At 39.0% G+C, this 21,416-nt stretch overlaps 1 protein-coding gene across 4 annotated transcripts in view; it reads right to left on the bottom strand.

The window, feature by feature from the left end:
* The window catches only part of Cdk13 (cyclin dependent kinase 13), a 108,368-nt gene that overhangs the window by 49,758 nt on the left and 37,194 nt on the right, over nt 1-21,416 (bottom strand). For 2 of the 4 annotated variants that reach the window (XM_042694971.1, XM_042694969.1), the window contains exons 5-6: nt 20,711-20,881; nt 4,378-4,404 (exon numbers count right to left, since the gene is read on the bottom strand). In XM_042694971.1, coding sequence (XP_042550905.1) covers nt 4,378-4,404; nt 20,711-20,881 — 198 coding nt within the window. The remainder of the gene's footprint in view (nt 1-4,377; nt 4,405-20,710; nt 20,882-21,416) is intronic. The other 2 variants (XM_042694972.1, XM_042694970.1) reach the window with 1 other exon arrangement.

A 21,416-nucleotide genomic window follows, 5' to 3' on the forward strand; every position in this document is an offset into this window, starting at 1 on the left:
GAAGAAAATGTAGACACTTTATGAGCTACAAAGCTAAAAATCATAATATGTAAGTGAAGAAATTGATAAAATTGATAGACATTTAAAATTTCTCTCTGAAGGGCACATCCTTAGAGAATGAAACAATAAATCACAAGCTAAGAGGAAATCTTTGCAATATTCATATCCAATATACCCAAGAACTCTTAAAATTCTACAACAAAGCTGGGTATGTTAAGCTGCTTTAAACTCAGCTAATCAGGATGCTGAGGAAGGAGAACTGCAAGGTGGAGCTCAGCATGACAGCTGAGCAAGACCTTGCCTCAAAATAAGATTGTAAAAAGGCAGGAAGATGGCATTTTACCAAGCATTTTACCAAGCACGTGGGAGGCTCTGAATTACTCCCAGTAAACAAAAACAAAAAAGACCAATTCAAAAATGAGCAAAAGGTCTGAACAGAAAACTCACCAAAGACATATGAAAAGATACTCGACATGATATTTCAAGAGAGAATAGCAAACTAAAATTCTACTACATATCTATTAGGATTACAAAATCCAAAAATTTAACGTTATGCTAATGAAAAATTTGAAGCAAGAAAAACTCTCACTTGTCACCCACGAGATGCTGAACAGTACAGCTAGCTATAGAGAAGTACATGCTGAGGCCAACTTATACCTCAGTATAATCTGACCACATGATCCAACAATCATGCTCCTTAGTATTACCCAAGGGTTGAAAATTTGTAGCCATACAAAAACTTGCACAGGAGTATTTTTTTTATAGCTCTGTGACAATCACCAAAGTTCTGAAGTAATTACAATGTTCTTCAATAGGTGACTGGGTAAACAAACTATGGTATTTTCAGGTAACAGAGTATTATTTAGAATTTAAAGTGGGAGAACTCTTCTATCCAGTAGAGAAAGAAGTCAGTCTGAAAAAGTCATATACAATATGATTACAACTAAATAACATTTAAGATAAGAAAACAAAAACAAAACATTACTGACTGCCACAGGTTGCAAAGGTGGGATGAATGAATTGAACTTGGAAAGTTAAGGCCAGGAAAGAATTCTGTATGCATTTGATTCTGTCAAACTGTTTCTACTTGATTGACTACAGACTGTCTCTCTGACAGACATTCTCAGTCCACATGTATGAGCTTAAAGTATTTTTCTATTATTTCTAATTTTTTAAATACAAAAATGCTTTCAATTCATATAATAGGCTGTTCATTCTGGATTGGGCAGAAAATGACCTGAGAAAGAGTGAAATATATTTTCTTTAGACATTTGTGCATTATCTTCATGGTCACAATAAAATCAATCTACTAGTCTACTTTCAAATTTCTGAGAAACTTTACTTTTAAAAAAATTAATAAATTTAAAACACTAGTTTATAGTTTAAAGTGCCTAAAATACAAAAGATTTTAAATGCAGTCAAAGCTGTGTCACAATAAACTAAATTCACAGCCAAAGCAGAGGCAATAAGACTACTACCAGAGGGAAAATTTACTGTATTACTGATTCTCTTCAATAAGATCAACTAGTCATAATCACTCCTTGTAGTTAGACTGAATCTGTGTATGTCTAGAAAGTGAAATATCACAATAAACACCCAAACCCACCCTAATAAATGCTTTAAAAAAACTGCTAGGCATCAGTGGCTCCTGCCTGCTGGAATCTGAGAGTCGCAGTTCAAAGCCAGCCCAGGCAGGAAAGTCCATGAGACTCTTATCTCCAGTTAGCTACAAAAGGCTAGAAGAAAAGCTGTGGCTCAGATGGTAGAGTTCTAGATTTGAGCACAAAAAGCTCAGCAAGATTGCCCCAGTCCTGGGTTCAAACCTAGGACCAGAAAAAAAAAAAGCAAAAAACCTCAGGAGGCTGAGATGTGAGAATCAAGGTTCAAAGCTAGCCTTGGCAGGAAAGTCCCTAAGACTCTTAGCTCCAATTTACCACCCAACAAAAACTGAAAGTAGAGCTATGGTTCAGGAACCAAAAAGCTCAAGGACAGTGCTCAAGCCCTGAGTATACAAGCAGTAAAACCTAGTATGTCAAACTCAAGCATCTCAGGGCATAGGTATTTCAGTGGACCTCAATTTTAACTAATGAAATCCTCTCATCAATCTCAGAACAACCCTCTGTGATTGGGGGGGCACTACTCTAAGATCATAAAGCTATTTTTTCCAAGATAAACTTCCCCTAATCCAAATCTCTTGTACTCTTGAAACTGTTTCTATTCCAAATGGCAGAACAAAGCACTGATTTGAAGGGTTGGGAAGGTGGCTCAGTGGTAGAACGCTTGCCTTGCATGCTCAAGGCCCTGGGTTCGATTCCTCAGCACCACATAAGCAGAAAGAAAAAAAGCCGGAAGTGGCACTGTGGCTCAAGTGGTAGAGTGCTAGCCTTGAGCTGAAGAGCTGAGGGACAGCACCCAGGCCCAGAGTTCAGGCCCCACGACCAGACCAAAAAAAAAAAGAACAAAGCACTGATTTGAATATCCAAACACAGATTTCAACTACCACTTACAAAAATGTAATTTAAGGCAAGAAATGTGACTTAATGGCAGAGTGCTTGCCTACCATGCATGAGACACTGGGATCAATTTCTCAGTACCACATCAGCAAAAAATAAAATTAGTTTTAAAAAATAATTTTAAAAAATGTAATTTACTACTCAGTTACCCAATTTTTAAAAAGTCTAAAATTCTATGCCTCAAGTCTATATCTCTTTCTCTGTTCTTCAATGATTATTCGTCTGCACTATCTCAACATGGTTGCAGGAATAGCTCTCAGGATCACAACTCATAGATTAAAAGAAGGCACAATGCACATGGGATCAGCCTCCCAGAGAGCAAAACCTTACAGCTCTGAAACGGCCAACCTGAGTTTATTGTGATATTTCTACTCTCTAGACATGTAGGAGTAGAGGAAGCCTGCAACTACATGAACAACAGATTTTTTTTTTAAATTTAAAAGTGGATATCAAGAACAAAAATCCAAGGCTGTTATAGAAAGTACAATAAACAGGAAGTAAAGGAAAAGGACAGGGGATGATCCCAAACATATCTAATAAAATACATACCCTAAAGTAGACCAATATCTAAGGTTATGTCATGTATTCAGAAGGCATTTGTCATAACACATATAGCTGAGCATTTTAACTGTGGCTATATCTAGTTAAATATATAACACACAGGTTTTCAACTAGTACAAGAATTACAATAATTCTTTTGTATTTTGGATTAAATAAGATATATTACTGTACTAAAACTACTTTTGTTGGGGTTTTTTACTTTTTAATGGTATTTCCAGAAATGTCTGAATTGACATACATGGCCTGTGAAGACTCAGGGTCTATGTTGAAGGAGCAGAATGATGCAGGCTCCGGCCTCAGGATTATCTGAGGACTGTGTTTGAGTATTAGGAAAGCTCTTGGCATGCCGGGCTAGAGAGGGAAAATGTTCTCTCTCCCTATCTCAAAACACATGTCACAGACACCTGGGAGCTGAGGAAGTAGCTCTTCTGCTTGCTTAAACATAGATGAACAACTGGTCAAGCATTTTCCTGAGATTGGAGAAGTGGTTTGAGCTTGCTCTAAAATAGTTTAGATAATAATATACCAAGACATTGTCTCATAGGTCAAGTAAAACTGTATCTGTTGAAATTTTTTGTGTAAATGTCTCCTGACCAAATCTTGGCAAAGATCATGCTTGCTTGTCTTTAAATATCCACTAACAATAAAGCACAGCATGCAGTGGCAATTGCTGTTTTCACTCTGCATCCCGTGTCCTGGTGATTTCGTGACCCTTACCCAGGGACCCCAACGCACTAAATGTTGACAATGGCCAACATCTTTTATTTATTAAACAACACTGTTCTTGAGTCAGAAACACATGGAACCACATAAATAGTCAACAATGGGAACAAAGCCAGATTAGTTCATATATAACTTAAAATACAGCTTTTTAACTTAATAAAATATTTTGAAGCACCTACACTTTAGGTACTATAGTATTTTATTTCTCAATTTATTTCTCAATTTTCATTTAGTATTTTTATTATACTGGAACTGGAATGGCTTATCATTTCAATTTTATTATTGTCTGGGGAAAGTGATTTGACAAGCTCTGAAATAAAGCAAAAAGGCTAAGAAATCTCACCAAACATATGGTGCATGCCTGAAATGCCAGCTACTCAGGAGGGCAAGCAGAGGATAGTGAGAAGTCTATGAAGGCAGTTATGGAGACACTACCTCAGGGGAAAAAAAAAGGGGGGGGGGGGGTGTTAAGCACATGGCTCAAGTGGTAAAGAGCTGTCATGTGTGAGGCCCCATGTTCAATCTCCAGTAAAACACACACACACTCACTCATTCTCTCTCTCTAATATAGTTTACCTACCTTTTGCCCTTCCAACAGCATGTTTGGCTGTTTCACACAAAAAAGAAAAAAGAAATTAAGCAACGTGTCCTTGTAGACAAACTGTAGAAAGTTTGTGGTCATTTATGAGGTCCTTGAAGAGTTTAGGAGGGAAGGATGAAAAAAAATTATTTTAAAACAGTATTTTTACATACAGTTTCTTTTCACTTTCAATTTTGGTTAGGGGTACTTTTGGTTCTCCAGGAAAGACCGCAAAACTTGCCCTATGTGGTTATTAGTATTTAAGAGATGATAGCCAGCACTTCTATGACTGCTAACTACAACTAAGAAAAATAGAACAAAAGAGAGGGAGGACAATGCATGACAGCACCAAGTGAACCCTGACTGGCCTCTTCACTACTACAGATAAAAGAATCTAAATCTTGGCTTATTCTAGTAATGAAAATACTGTCTCACATAGAAAAGTACCTGCTAACAAAACTAATTTTGAAAATAAAGCCTTTGGTTCTATTGATTATACTCTCAAAAGTATTTATATAAGGGAAGGAGGAAGCTACATAAAAAAATAATATTTGTCACCTGGCTTAAGAAATGGTAACCCTTCAATATAACACCTTGATAATAAAACAATATTCTTTTTAAAAAAATAATAAATTCAACAGCAGAGATTTAAGATAAAACCATTAAATTTCTTTTATTATTGATTCACAATAATATTGCACACATGACAAAAACATGAAAGGAAAATAAAATTATAGCTAGCATAATATACAAAAATATGCCCTAAAATTTATCAGAAAGAACTTTCTCCCATAGGAGAACACCTGTTTCAAGAAAAAGATTATGCTGGGTGCCAGTGGCTCATGCCTTGAATCATAGCTACTCAGGAGGCTGAAATCTGAGGATTAGGGTTCCAACCCAGACTGGGCAGAAAAGTCCGTGAGATTCTAATCTCCAATTAATCACAGATAAAGCTGGAAGTGGTGCTGTAGCTCAAATGGTAGAGTTGTAGCCTTGAGCATAAGGAGGTTAGAGACAGCATCCAGGACCACAGTTTGAGGCCCAGGACAACAAAAAAAGGAAGGAAGGAAGGGAGGGAGGGAGGGAGGAAGGGAGGGAGGGAGAGACAGAGGGAGACAGACACCAGGGGCTTAGGAAGGTGGCTCAGTGGTAGAGCGCTTGCCAGGCATGCATGAGGCCCTGGGTTCAATTCCTCAGCACCACATAAGCAGAAAAGGTCGGAAGTGGCTCTGTGGCTCAAACAGTAGAGTGCTAACAAAAAAAAAAAAAAAAAAAACAGTAGAGTGCTAGCCTTGAGCTGAAGAGCTGAGGTACAGCGCCCAGGGCCAGAGTTCAGGCCCCATGACCAACCCAAAAAAAAGAAAAGAAAAGAAAGAAAAAGACCAATCAACTCTTAACTAGCCACTCTAGTATATTAGCCTAGATATGTACAGCTTGTTCAAGACTAGCAAATTTGCAAAAGCTGAAAGTAGATTCAAGATACAGGGCTGATATTAAAAAAAAAAAAAAAAAAGAACAGAAATGGAAAGCTCAAAGTTTGTATTTGCAAATCTAATTTTTGAAGTATTCACTTTGAACTCTTTACATTCTATTATTTTATCTATTATTTATCACAGATTTTCTGCCAGGCTGGCTTCAAATCCCAATCTTCTGATCTTAGCCTTCTAAGAAGCTAGGATTACAGGCGTGAACCACCTGAGCTCAGCCAGTAGCTTACTTCTGTAGTCCTAGGTACTCAAGATCACGATTCACAGTCAGCCCATGGAGAAAAGTCCATTAGACTGTTAGCTCCAATTAACCAGCAATAACTGGAAGTCTAGTGGTAGAACACCAACCTTAAGCAAAAAAAGGAAAATTCAAGGTCCTGAGTTCAAGCCCAAGTACAAGCATGAAGAGGAGCTTCATAATGTAGCAATACAGACATGCATAAATGAAGTAACTACATTAAATGCTTTAATCAAATTGGTTTGAAAGTGGAGTGGTATCTCCAAAGACAAAAAATTGACTGGAGTATCAGGAAAATAGGAAAAGATCTGTAAGCTGAGACTAAAGCAAAACTAAGCAGGTTGGTGGGGATGGGGACATTCTCTGTCTGAGGTGCCTAAATGTAAACTTGGAGGTACCTAGTGAATAGCTGGAGCTATCTGGAGCTCAAATCTGGAAAACTTTCATGCAATGGCATGTGGCATAGAGACAATTATGATAAACACCACTGAGGGACATGGGAGAAAGGAAGAACACCAAACTCATGTCTCTCAGAAACATCAGCACTTACAGATGAGGAAAAAAAACTGTTTAAAAAAAAAAAAGCTATGAAACAACAGCCAAAGAGAAAAAGCAAATCTAAGCAGAGTTCTTTTAGAAAAGCCAATCAAGGGGGCGGGGAAGGTGGCTCAGTAGTAGAGCGCTTGCCTTGTCTGCCTGAGACCCTTGGTTCAATTCCTCAGCACCACATAAGCAAAAAGAAAAAAGCCGCAAGTGGCGCTGTAGCTCAAATGGTAGAGCACTAGCCTTGAGCTGAAGAGTTGAGGAACAGCGCTCAGGCCCAGAGTTCAGGCCCCCACGACCGGACCCAAAAAAAAAAAAAAAGGAAAGAAAAGTCACGGGCTGGGAAGGTGACTCAGTGGTAGAGCGCTTGCCTTGCATGCATGAGGTCCTGGGTTCGATTCCTCAGTACCACATAAGCAAAAAGAAAAAAGCCACAAGTGGCGCGGTGGCTCAAGTGGTAGAGTGCTAGCCTTGAGCTGAAGAGCTGAGGGACAGCGCCCAGGCCCAGAGTTCAGGCCCCACAACCGGACCCAAAAAAAAAAAAAAAAAAGAAACAAAAGAAAAGTCAATCAATATATTAAGTGCTATGTCAAATAAGAAAAAGCCTGAGGCTAGGAAGGTGGCTCAGTGGTAGAGCGCTTGCCTTGCATGCATGAGGCTCTGGGTTAGATTCCTCAGCACCACATAAGAAAAAAGCTGGAAGTGGTGCTGTGGCTCAAGTGGTAGAGCGCTAGCCTTGAGCTGAAGAGCTGAGGGACAGCGCCCAGGCCCAGAGTTCAGGCCCCACGACCAGACCCAAAAAAAAAAAAGAAAAAGCCTGAGGTAGGGCACTGGTGACTCATGCCTGTAATCCTAACTACTCAGGAAGCTGATATCTGAGGATTGAAGTTTGAAGCCAGCCTGAGCAGAAAAGTATGAGATTCTTATCTCCCCAATAAACTACTCAGAAAAAGGTAGAAGTGGCTCTGGAGGTCAAGTGGTAGAGCACTAGTCTTGAGCAGGGACACCACCTAGGCCCTGAGTTCAAGCCCCAGGAATGCCCCCCCCCCCAAAAAAAAAGCCTGAAAATTTTTCATTGATTTTGGCAAGAGATTATTCATGTCCTTATCTTTATAAAGTAGTGAGAAAATTGAGACCAGTGCCTGATAGAAAGTACAGACAGCAAGCACGGCTCTACTCCTTCACTAACAAAAATGGAAATGAAGAAGCAGACTCAACTTGAACAACCCAGCTTGCTTGTGTGTTGTATGCTGGTATTCCTGTTTGAACTCAAGGCCTTTTGCTTGGCTTTTTCTGCTCAAGGCTAGTGCTTTATCACTTCAGCTACACCTTCAGTTCCAGTTTCTCCTGGCCACCCCTTAATTAATTGTAGATAAGAATATGAAGGCCTTTCCTGTCCTGGCTGGCTTCAAACCTTGATCCTCAGATAGCCTCCTGACTCCCTAGGATGTCTTATAATAGGTGAGATCTAAGCAGATTCAGTGCTGAAGGAAAAAGCTAGGAGAGAGAGTAGTAGAAAGGAAAAAATGGGGCCGGGTGCTGGTGGCTCACACCTGAGGATTACTAGCCTTGAGCTGAAGAGCTGAGGGACAGCATCCAGGTCCAGAGTTCAAGCCCCATGACAGACAAGGAAAAAAAAAAGGGGGGGAGGGAGTAATGGAGGAAAATTAGAAGTTGACAGAGTCAAATTCTCACCTGGTTATATGTAACTTTCTCTGCAGAAAATGAAGCAGAAAGAGAGAAAAGAAGTTGAATAGCAATCTTTGCCTAGGTAGAATGCAAGACAGAGCTGATTTTTTAAAAAGGATGATCTGGTAGCCCTGAAGTCCCAGCTTTATGGACCAAAAATCTGAGAATAACCTACATAGCTGTTTTATAACAGCAGCTTTAGCATTTTAAAAAGCAGTGAGTCCTGAAAGGCCTGGACCTGAGTGTCTGAGTACATGGACAATGTGTTGGGATGAATGAAGGTGAAAGCAGTGGTGGTGGGTGTTACACAGTGATGAGGTGGTGACTGAAGGAGAGATGTAAAAGAGGACACAGGGGTGAGGATTTCTAGGGGCTGGGCACTGTTGTGGCTCCAAGGAAAAGTGGGTCAATGAAAAGGGAGTGTTGAGGACAAAGGGAAGAAGTGTCAGTCTAAGGAGAAACAGTGGGATGGGGAAACAGGAACAGCAGTCTAGCAGAATGGGAAGGCAGATGGGAGCATGAGGACTAATGTAATAGGAGAATGTTAGTAAGAGACAATGTGTTTGTTTGGTGGAATAGCGGAGAGTCCAGCATGATGAAGAGACCTTGGGAGGGTGGTACAGTACAAAAAACAAAAGAAGCCGGGCACTGGTGGCTCATGCCTGTAATCCTAGCTACTGAAGAGACTGAGATATGAGGATCCCAGTTCAAAGACAACCCAGGCAAGAGAATCTGTAAGACTCATCTGCAATTAACTACCAAAAAGTCAAAAATGGCACTGTGGCTCTAAGTGGTAGAGCACTAATCTTGAGTACAAAAGTTCAAGGACAGTGCCCAGGTCCTGAGTTCAAGCCTCAGGTCTGGTACAAAAAAACAGAGAAAAAGAAGAAAAGTGACCAATCCAAGATTGAATGTTGAGTCAGGTGTGACATCAAGAGGTGTGAGCTTCCTGGCAAGAGGCTTAAAAGTCATTCATTATAATTCCAAGTATTTTTACATTATGAAATGTGTAGACAAAACTAAAATTTGAGTTATATGAAAACTCTGTTTCTGTATCAGAATTATGTAAGATAATTTAAAGGACAGTATTAGTCTACTAAAAGTGACATCAGCAAAATTATCTGCAAATAATCCACTGCTGCTGGATTTCCTGTAACTCTGCTAAAATCAACCTCTTATGCTGTGATGGTTAATTGTATAAAATATTGGGCCTGCTTGTTTGAGCAAAACCAGGTCAATGTTCTCAATAAAGTATTTCTTAAGGGGCTGGGAAGGTCACTCAGTGGTAAGAGTGCTTACCTCACACACATGAGACCCTGGGTTCAATTCTTCAGCACCACATAAATGGAAAAAGCTGGAAATGGCGCTGTGGCTCAAGTGGTACAATACTAGCCTTGAGCTGAAGAGCTCTGGGACAGCACCTAGGCCCAGAGTTCAAGCCCCATGACCAACAAAAAAACACAGGTTGAGCACTTCTAACCCCAAAATCTGAAATCCTGACTCTGAAATTTTTTTAGTGCCAGCATTATACCACATAGGGAAAATTCACCTGACCTGCCATAGTGAAAACACAGGTGCTGTAAAAAAAATACTGTATAAAATTACCTCTGGCTCTGTTTTAGGTATACATGACACATCATTGTTTAGGTATTATGATTATGTGCATGTCTGAGTGAAGCCTTGAGTTCAGAGAGGAGGAAGAGACAGAGGGAAGAAAGGGTTAAATAAGAAAATGTATTTTAACATTGTAATACAAATAGAAAAAAGTTAAAAGATTAGGTTTTTCTAAGCCTATGACACACCATATCCTGATCTCTGGCACCAGAGTTGCCGGTATTACAGACATACTCCACAATGCCCAGCACCACAGTCAATTTTTAATAAGGAAAAAATACATGCCATTTAGTTTCATTTATTACAGCGAGGTAACTTTCGCTAGTATATATTTTTCTTACTGCTTGTTTATAACCTCTCTTATTAACCCTATAAAGGAGAACTATACCTGTCTGTTAAAAAGAACAGTTATGCTACAGTTCATGTTTCTCTTTAATCTTGTAAAGATACGACAGCTGGCACAAAATCTCCCAAACTCTAACATCTGACTTTCAACAAGATTCTAAACACAAACTAAAAAAAAAACAACAAGAAACTTGAATGTCTTATATGACTGCATAATGTAATAACTATTAAAATCTCTCCTGTAGCATGTCATATTAAGAATGATATCCACATGTATAAGCTAACTCTAGTGTTAAGCACAAAGAATGGAATACTTGGGGCTGGGAAGGTGGCTCAGTGGTAGAGCGCTTGCCTTGCAAGCCTGAGGCTCTGGGTTCGATTCCTCAGCACCGTATAAGCAAAAAGAAAAAAGCCGGAAGTGGCGCTGTGGCTCAAGTGGTAGAGCGCTATCCTTGAGCTAAAGAGCTGAGGGACAGCGCCCAGGCCCAGAGTTCAGGCTCCACAACCGGATCCCCTCCCCCCCCCCAAAAAAAAGAATGGAATACTTCATGTACTTATTCAAAAAAAAATAAAATTTTAATTACCTTTTTGTAACACACAAGGCTCAGAGAAATTACAGACCACCTAAGTGGCAAACAAAAAACAAAAACAATCTCTAGCCTGACTGCTCTACTTCTCTACTTTTACCATGATGAGATTAGCTTCCTAAAAAGGACTTAAACACTACAGAGCAACAGAATAGTTATGTTTTGGTTTGCATATTCTGAAATGTTCTGTGGCTTCCATCCCTCACGACACTACATTTGTCCCAATGTAGAATTTACCTACCAATTCTGTCTTAATTTATAGTATTCTCAATGTCCACGGATCTTCTCATTTCTCCTCTGTTTCTAATCCACATGATGACATCTCTTTCTTACTGCATTTTGATTTTCTTATCCATGCCTGAAACTGTTGCAACCAGTGGCTCACTTTTGTCTTTCTAGTAGATCAATCAGTCTATAAGAAGTAACTGAAACTTTGCATTTTTTGACAACTTTCAAAAGAGTTGCTTTTAAACTTTTACAATACATCCAAAAAAGAAAAAAAGTCTAACTTCTGTATCAAGAATCATTCTAAGCTGGGTGGTGGTGGCTCACAGCTATAATCCTAGCTACTTAGGAGGCTGAGATCTGAAGGTCTCAGTTCAACACCAGCCCAGGCAAGAAAGACCATGAGACTTAGATCTCCAATTAACCACCAAAAAGTCAGAAGTGGAGCTTTGGCTCAAGTGGTACAGAGCTGTCCTTAAGCAAGAAACACTCAGAGCAGGGTGCCGGTGGCTCATACCTAGCTACTCAGGAAGCTGAGATCAAAGCCAGCCCGGGCAAGAAAGTCCGTGAGACTCTTATCCCCAATTAACCACCAAAATTCCAGAAGTTAGAGATGTGCTTCAAAGTGGTAGCACTCTAGCCTTAAACAGAAAAGCTCAGGATAGTGTCCAGGCCCTGAGTACAAGCCCTATGACTTGGGGAAATACACACCCACACCACCACCACCACCACCACCACCACCACCAACCACCACCAGCACCACCAGCACCATCCTCAGGGATAGCACCCAGACCCTGAGTTGAATTAAAACCCTAGGACCAACACACACAACCATACCAGATGTCTAGTCTCCATATAATAAAATTATTTTAGAAAATTATATTACAGAACTAAAACTGAAAATTTCATTTTTCCAAACCTCCATTTCAATTTTTAAAAAGTGATTATTCTTTAGTGACCTAGTTCTGCCCTCAATCAACAAAGCATCTATCCATACGCATGTCACATGCTAGGCAATTTGCTTCATATGTATTACAATAAAAAACAACAAACTTGTGAGTTAAGTATTACTCCTTTTTTCCAATGAGAAAAGGAATGCATAGGGAAACAAAGATTTAAATTTATGCTTTTAAGTAGTATATATATTACCACTACTTTTTAACACCTGTCCCAAAAGCATACACAGGTTAAGTATCTCATCCAAAACACTGGGGATCAGGTCTGGGAAGGTGGCTTAGTGGTAGAGCGCTTGCCTTGCAAGCATGAGGCCCTGGGTTCAATTCCTCAGCACCACATAAGCAGAAAAAAAAAGCCAGAAGTGGTGCTGTGGCTCAAGTGGTAGAGTGCTAGCCTTAAGCTGAAGAGCTGAGGAACAGCACCCTGGTCCAGAGTTCTGGTACACGACCAGACCCAAAAAAAAAAATAAAAATAAAACAAAATACTGGGGATCAGAAGTGTTTTGGTCTAACTGGGCACCAGTGGCTTGCACCATAGTCCTAGATACTAGTAGGCTTAGGTCTGAGGATCATGGTATTTCCAAACCAGGCCACTCTTTACTACTTTTTGTTTGTTTGTTTTGGGCTGGTCATGGAGCCTGAACTCCGGGCCTGGGTACTGTCCGTCCCTCAGCACCCTAGCACTCTACCACTTGAGCCACAGCTCTACTTCCTGCTTTTTCTGCTTATGTGGTGCTGAGGAATCGAACCTAGGGCCTCAATGCATGCAAGGCAAGCACTCTACCACTGAGCCACCTTCCTAGCCCCTCTTTCCTATTTTTTATGAATTATTTTTCTCTTAAATTCCTGACAGACCTTCTGCAATGAATCATCCCCTGATGGACACCTACATATGCTTATCTCTTTATGTTTTTTAAAAATGATGCCAACGTTACATTTTCTTATAATCAAAGGAAGGCATTCCAAATTAAGGTTTTAATTATTTCCCTTTACTGCTTTTATTTGATGTGTATCTTATAAAATAACTAAAACTCCTTGTATCTTCTACTGTCTATGCAGAATTCTTGATCATGTTAGGCTATCCTAAGATAATCTATCATTTGTTTTCTAAATATTTCTCCTCAATCCAATTCAACAAACTGTTATCACTAACAACAACAAAAAAAAGACACAAGTAGAACAAGGAAACTAGAAGCTGGGATAGTTTGGGATGTAACACTCAAATGATGAACATTCATACTAAATAAAAAATGTTTTTGAAACTAATTTTTTAAATTCCTATTACTCTAATAAAAAGGATCAAATATATAACCAGGTAATATATAAAAACATAAATGGCTTGTAAGTACAAGAAAATGTTTAAGATGCATAGCAAATCAAAACAAATGCCAGTGAAATGACAAATTATACAGGATTCTAGATACTCACATACAAAAAGAGGATACTCAGGAGAGAATCACAAAGGTACAATGCCTAAGCATCTCTTCATATTTATATAAAATAATATACATATTGAAACAAACTCTAAGATATGGAAACAAAAGCCTTTTTTTTTCTTTTAGTTTTTGATGAGTCTTTCTTCTTTACCTCATGTAGTGTTCACATCTATATCTTCAGGAGAGTGGGGTAGAGAAGGCACAGAACTCAGGGGAAAAGGGTGAAAAAGTTCAGCAGCAGAGCTCACTGGACATTGATGTAAGTGAACTACACAACTCATGGATGGAGACAGAGAGGGACTGGGAGAGAATGAAGAAACAGATGGCACTGTACGAAAAGAAATGTATTCATTACCTGACTCAAGTAAATGGAACCTTCTGTACATCATCTGTATAATAATAAAGTAAATTAAGAAAAAACAAGTACCAGTGGTTCATGCTTCCAGTCCTTGCTTCTTGGGACATAAAATCTGAGAGTCATGGTTTGAAGCCAGCCCAATCAAGAAAGTATGTGAGATTCTTACCTCCAATTAACTACTCAAAGAGCCCAAAGTAGAGCTATGGCTCAAGTGGCAGTGCCAGCTTTAAGAAAAAATAAGTCCAGGGACAGAGTCCAGACCCTGAGATTAAGCCCCAGGACTAGCACCGAAAAACAAAGAAACAAACAAAAACAAAAAACAACTTTAAAAAATATTGTAGCAGCCGGATGCTGGTGGCTCACACCTGTAATACTAGCACTCAGGAGGCTAAGATCTGAGGATCTTAGCCTATTTTTGCTTATCAAACTGTTGAATAAAATGTATTGGCACTACATGTTCCGGCTTCATTTTTTGGGGGGTAGGGGTAGGGGAGTTGTTTGTGGAGCTTAAACTCAGGGCTTAGGCACTGTCCCTGAGCTTTTTCGCTCATTAAATTCATTTACACTAAGATTTACATCACATCACCACCATTTATCTCTAGAATGTTGTTCATCTTGTAGCACTGAATCTATTTATTACCCAGTAACTCCTTCCCTCTTTTAAGCCCCTGGTAATCATCATACTACTTTGACTCTTTGCATCTAAGTATTTTAGCAGGACTATACATATAAAATTAGCCTACCCTGTTTCCCTTAGTATAATGTCCAGAAGATACATCTATGTTGAAGTATCACAGGTAAGTTCATTCACTGCTGGCCACTGGTGGCTTACACCTATAATCCTAGCCATTCAAAAAACAGCTCTAAGATCTCAGTTCAAAGCCAGACCAGGAAGACAAATTCAGAGCCCCATTCTAATAATCTTACCTACTCAGGAGTCTAACTCCAATTAAGTAGAGGTATGGTGCAAATAGTAGAGTACAGCTGCGAGTAAAAAAAGCTGAGCAAGAGCAAGAGATTGTGAATTCAATCCTTAGCACTAGCACAAAAAAATAAAAAACAAAAAAACACCAAGATGCTTTACAGTATCTACAACAGACCCATTAGCAAAGATCTTATTTATCTGGTAGGTTCCACAAGTCTTTATTGCTTAACTTCTTCCCCTTCCTTTGAAACTCAACACCTGTATTTACTACAATTCTAACAACTGAAGATTAACTGAATAAGAAAGAAAAAGTTCTACACAAGAATAGCTTTATCATGGGGCTGGGAAAGGTGGCTCAGTGATAGAGTGCTTGCCTTGCATGCATGAGGCCCTGGGTTCGATTCCTCAGCATCACATAAGCAAAAAGGAAAAAAAGCCGGAAGTGGCGCTGTGGCTCAAGTGGTAGAGCGCTAGCCTTGAGCTGAAGAGCTGAGGGACAGCGCCCAGGCCCAGAGTTCAGGCCCCATGACCGGAACCAATAAAAAAAAAAAAAGAATAGCTTTATCATTCATGTAGTAGTATAATTTAGAACCTGTAGTGCTGGTACTTTTGGTTTCCAGAATCTAGGTTGAATCATGGATCAAATTTTTTTTTCACTATCCCAGTATCTGAAAAAGAAAAACTATTATCTAATTCCACTACACAAATGCAGGCAGATACCACATGTACCTTCAAAGCATGAGAAACATGGCTAATGGAACTTAAGCCATTAAGTTAAGGAACTGTACTTTTATTTAATTTTAATTGTTTTCAATAGATTCATGTGACATAGCTACTGTACTAACCAGCTCAGGACTAGAAGCCGGCAAATGAATGACTATAAAATCAAAGAATAAACACATCAAAAATATACTCCTTTCCCCAAACTTAGTATTATAGGGCATTATGAGTTAAGATAATTTTAAGAAAATGAGATAAGACAGAAAGTCCTAAAGCATGATAGGTCTTTTGGGAACACATGCTATCTTTCACTACTTTGCAGAAAGTTAGAAAGTTAAAAGTTACAGTGCAGATGGCTCAAACCTAAAATCCTAGCTACCTATGAGGCTAAGATCTAGGTAGTAAAGCCCAGTGCCCAGAACCTGAATACAAGCCACAAGACCAGCAGAAAAAAGAAAAGGAAAGAGAAGAAAAGAGAAGAGAAAAGAAAAGAGAGAAGGGGGGGAGGGGATGGGAGAGGGGAAGGGAGGGGAGAGGAAAAGAAAGGGGGAGAAAGAAGGGAGGGGGGAGGGAGGGAGGGAGGGAGGAAGGGAGGAAGGGAAGGGAGATAAAGAGAAAGAGAAAGAGAAAAAGAAAGAAAGAAGGAAAGAAAGGAAGGAAGGAAGGAAGGAAGGGAGAAAGAGAAAGGGAAAAAGGGGGAGAAAGAAAAGAAAGAGAAAAAGAGAAAGAAAGAAAGAAAAGAAAGAAAGAAAGAAAGAAAGAAAGAAAGAAAGAAAGAAAGAAAGAAAGAAAGAAAGAAAGAAAGAAAGAAAGAAAGAAAAAGAAAGAAGAAAGAAAGAAAGAGAGAAAGAGAGAAAGAAAGAGAGAAAGAAAGAGAGAAAGAAAGAAAAGAAAGAAAGAAAGAAAGAAAAAAAGAAAGAAAGAAAGAAAGAAAGGAAAGAGAGAAAGGGAAGGGGAGGTTAGGGGAGGGGAGGGAAGGAAGGGAAGGGAGGGGAGGGCAGGAGAAGAGCAAGGGAGGGGAGGGGAGGGGAGGGGAGGGGAGGGGAGGGGAGGGAGAAAAATGAGGGAGGGAAAGGAGAGAGGGGGAGAGAGAAGGAGGGAGGGAGGGAGGGAGGGAGGGAGGGAGGGAGGGAGGGAGGGAGGGGAGATCCAGAGCAAGAGCAAATACCATTACCAAATAAGTTTTTAGAAGGTTTTGCTTCATGATGGAGATTGATAATCGTGGCCTTGAGCATGCTGAGCTACCACTAAGCTATGACTCCACTCCCAGAATCCTATGTAATCTGCCAAGCAATTACTGTGGAGCACTAATACCTCCATGTAGGAACGAAAGAGTACAATGGAGATAACATGAGGACATATTACATGGGCCAAATAGTGACACATTGCCACAGCACTTAGGATGGAACACTTCTGTTTCTATTTTCAGGAAAATACCAAATTACAAAGTACACAAGCTTCCTTAGTATAAACACATTGATACTGATGAAAGCATCAGAGCTAAATGAATGTGTGCACAATTATAATATTGGTTTTTTGATCTAGTGGCAGTGATATTGTTTTGGTAATTTGCTTTTTTAATCTGAATAGTGAGATACTTATCTTGAGCCAAAGATTAGTAAGTAATGTTTTTATTTCATACTGCATAAAGACTTTTTTATCTAGATATTTGTAAATTATGCTAAATTTTAATACTTTTATGCCAGTCCTGGCATAAAATTCAGGGCCTGGACACTGTCGCTCAGTTTTTTGCTCAAGGTTATTGTTCCACCAGTTAAGCCATACCTCATTTCTGGCTTTTTGGTCACTAAGTGGAGATGGAAGTCTCATGGACTTTTCAGAGCAGTCTGGCTTTGTACCATGATCCTCAGATCTCAGCCTCCTAAGTATCTGGGATCACAGTGAGCCATTGGCATCTGGCTTAATATTAATTATTGTACTAAGAAAATGTATTTCTCTATATATAAAAACACATACCATGAAATCTTATGTAGTACTCAAGTAAAATGAAATCATGTATTTGCAGAAAAATAAGTGGAACTAGAGAACATCAAAAGGCCAAATATCTAACATTTTCATTTATATGTAGAGGTTAGCCCTAAAAGATACCTATATTCAAGAAGGTATGTAAGTATGTGCACATGCACTTATATACACAGATAACATGATTTTAACTATGGGACTATGTAGGAGGATGTGGGAAAGGGAAAAGAAATATGAAAAGTAGCTGGGCACCGGTGGCACATGCCTATAATCCTAGCTACTTAGTGAAGGCTGAGATCTGAGGATAGCAGATTGAAGCCAGCCCAGGCTAAAGTCTGTGAGACTCTTCTCTCCGATTAATCACCAGAAAACCAGAAGTGGTGCTGTGGCTCAAAGTGGTAGAGCACTAGCCTTAAGCAAAAAAAGGTCAAGGACAGTGCCCAGGTCCTGAGTTCAAGCCCTATGACCAAAAAAAAAAAAAGTGAAAAATTTTAAAACACAGTACCATGGGGCTGGGAAGGTGGCTCAGTGGTAGAGTGCTTGTCTCGTATGCATGAGGCCCTGGGTTCGATTCCTCAGCACCACATAAGCAAAAAGGAAAAAAAGCCAGAAGTGGTACTGTGGCTCAAGTGGTAGAGTGCTAACCTTGAGCTGAAGAGCTAAGGGACAGCACCCAAGCCCAGAGCTCAAGCCCCATGACCAGCAAAAATACCAACAAGTAAAGCAAGAGGGCTATTCTGAATAAAACATTATACACAGGTCAGGAATACCATAACAAAACCCCTTATTGCAAATAATACTTACAAGAAAAGGAAAAGAAAAAGGACAAAGAGGGAAAAGGGAAATAGGGCACATTGACAAGAGTAGGATGGACTAATGAAGAGGGTAAATAAGAGTGAAATGGTCAGTGTAGTACCAGGTTAAAAAACAGAATACTGAAACCTACAGAAATTATTTTAAGAAGTAGGGAGATGGATAAGAGAGTGATTGAGGGAGTGAAATTATTTGGGATACATTACATACACGGGTGAAAATGTCACAAACTCCCCTGTAAAACTACTGTATGCTAGTTTTACAGTTTAGACAGATCATTTAAGTACAGCTTACTTTATTTGTTAGTCACTAAAAATCCCTTATGTTCCTGCAATTATATCAGTTAGTGTTGTTTTCCCCCCTCAGCACAAGTATGGTTTCCATCTTAGTAAGGAAAGCAACAAGTAAAATCAACGTAATATCCTCACTAACTTGGAAAAGTTATTTTAATTTTTTGTTTTATTTTATGTTGCTTTATGCCAGTCGTTGGACTTAAACTCAGGGCCTAAGTCCGGTCCCTGAGCTCAAGCCTAGCACTCTACTACTTGCACCAGAGATCCACTTCCAGCTTTTTTCAGGGGGAGTTTATAGGAGATTAAAAAGTCTCATGAATTGTCCTGCCCAGCTGGCTTTGAACCACAATCTTCAGATCTCAGCCTAAATAGCTAGGATTATAAACTTGAGCCACCAGTGCTCAGCTTGGAAAGTTATTTTAAACTATATGTCTACATATGGTACAAAGTAAAAATACTGGTGAAGTAATGCCCAGACCTCAGGGTTGAAAAATCAGCTTTTCAATAGCATATATGTTCAGATGAGACAGCGTTAAGCATAGAAATTTACTGGACCCTAAATACTAATGTGAATGAAGCTTAGTGAGCAAATTGGAATAAAAAGAGCAGATAGGAAGATGATTGTATAGATCAAAGTAGAAGGTACAGTGTACATTGGAGAAAAAGCAAATATACTAAATTTAGCAAGAGGTTAATGCAGAACAAACACCTGTACACCACCTTCATGTGTTTAGTGTTTTAAATTAAGTTTCATTGCATTGTAAGAAATAATGTTTCCTTTTTATGAATGAAGGAATAGGAGGCTCAAAAAAGAAAAAATACTTTTTTTTCTTCTTATTTTGCCAGTCCTGCATCTTGAATTCAGGGCCTAACCACTGTCTCTAAGTTCTTTTGTTTTCTTTTGTTTTGTTTTTTGCCAGTCATGGGGCCTGAACTCTGGGCCTGAGCGCTGTCCCTCAGCTCTTCAGCTAAAGGCTAGCACTCTACCACTTGAGCCATAGTTCCACTTCCAGCTTTTTCTGTTTATATGGGGCTGAGGAATAGAACCCAGGGCCTCATGCATGCAAGGCAAGCACTCTACCAATGAGCCACCTTCCCAGCCCTGTCCCTGAGCTTTTTTTGTTCAAGCGTAGCGTTCTACCACATGAACCATAGCTCCACTTAAGAGCTTTTTTTGGCAGTTAATTGGAGATAAGAATGTTACAGACATTCCCACCCAGGCTAGCCCTGAACCATGATCCTCAGATCTCAGCCTCCTGAGTATTTAGTATTATAGCCATGAGCCACCAAAGCCTGACTAAATCACAGACTTTTTAACTAAAGTCAAACTAGTACATTACTTTCTATCATACAGTAAGAAGCAATGAAAAATAAGATTAAAAGGACAAATCAGGTTATATATCAAGCTAAAAAATAAGGGCTCTCTCAGGACAAAAAACAAAAGATAAAACATTAATTAAGATGATTCTAATCTCCACATTGTGTAATATTTACAAACAGAAATTAAATGATGTAAAGTAATTACCATATAGTATGTATATCATTTTTAAACTAACTTTTCTAGAAGAGTTAAGACTTTATGTGTGTTAACAGACCATGATGAACTTAAACATATCCATAAATCTGTTTTATATTAGTTTGGAAAAAGGACAATTGCTATTTGAAATAAATTATGACCTAAGTCAATTTTGGTTTCAATATCTTGTTTTAAAACTCTAAAATAAACTGACCGGAAATAGACCATTTCTTTCAGTGTTAATACACCCTATGGTGAGTAACTACATTCATAAACAGGCTAACTCCATGACAGCTTCAACAAACATAGTTCATTAAATGCAAGACCTTTGCTTGCATACTTTAATAACAAATATGTCTAACAAAATGTTTCCTTGAGTGTTAAGGACTTCCTAATGTAAAAACATAGGATAAATATGCTTAACCACCACTATAAATAGCTTTCTCAATCGTTAAAAAATAAAGACTACATGACAACACATAGTGTTCATACTGGCAAATATGACCTACTTAACTGACTAAAAGCCCAGTAATGTAGTCAGCATTAGTGACAAAATCTAAACTATCAGAACACAAGTAACTGGTTATTTAAATCTTCATGCATACCTTTGTCCTTCTTAAAATCCAAAGCATCTTCTTTATCAGTCACTATTTCCTTCATATTGATTATACTCTGGTGGGTAAGCTGCCGGAGAATCTTAATTTCTCGAATTGCTGTAATTGGAAAGCCTTCCTTTTCATTATCCAGACGTACTTTTTTTAAAGCTACCATTTCTCCTATTAGAAAATCAATAAAATAAGATTACATGCTGACAAAAGAAAACAACACTTTTCTTAAGTTTAAGATTAGTTTAATTCATAATTTCTGTTCCTACCTCCTGAAATTACAACCCACAAATTAAATACTTTAGATGTCAACATATCAAATAACACTTGAATTTCAAGAAACTAAGTCTTCTTGGGGCAGGCCTGGTTGCTTGCCTGTAAACTCAGCTACCATGGAAGTAGAGATTAGGAAGAATGAGGTTAAAGACCAACCCCAGGGGGAAAGTTGGCAAGATTCCATCTCAACCAACAAGTTCAGTAAGCTGGGTATGGTGAGACCCACCTGAAATCCCAGCTGTGCAAGAGGCTTAGGTAGGACTGTGGACTAAGGCTGCCTGCCCCTTAGCAAAAAAATAAAAAAAATTTTTTAAAAATCCCACAATCCTATCTAAAAGTAGCATGCCTGTAAGCACGAGGCCCTGAAATAAACTCCACTACTGCCAAAACTAAAAAGGAAATTAAGTCTCCCAACCAAATTATGAAATAC

This window comes from Dipodomys spectabilis, unplaced genomic scaffold (assembly GCF_019054845.1).
Source record: "Dipodomys spectabilis isolate Male_0828 unplaced genomic scaffold, ASM1905484v1 ptg000178l, whole genome shotgun sequence".
NCBI lineage: Eukaryota > Metazoa > Chordata > Mammalia > Rodentia > Heteromyidae > Dipodomys > Dipodomys spectabilis.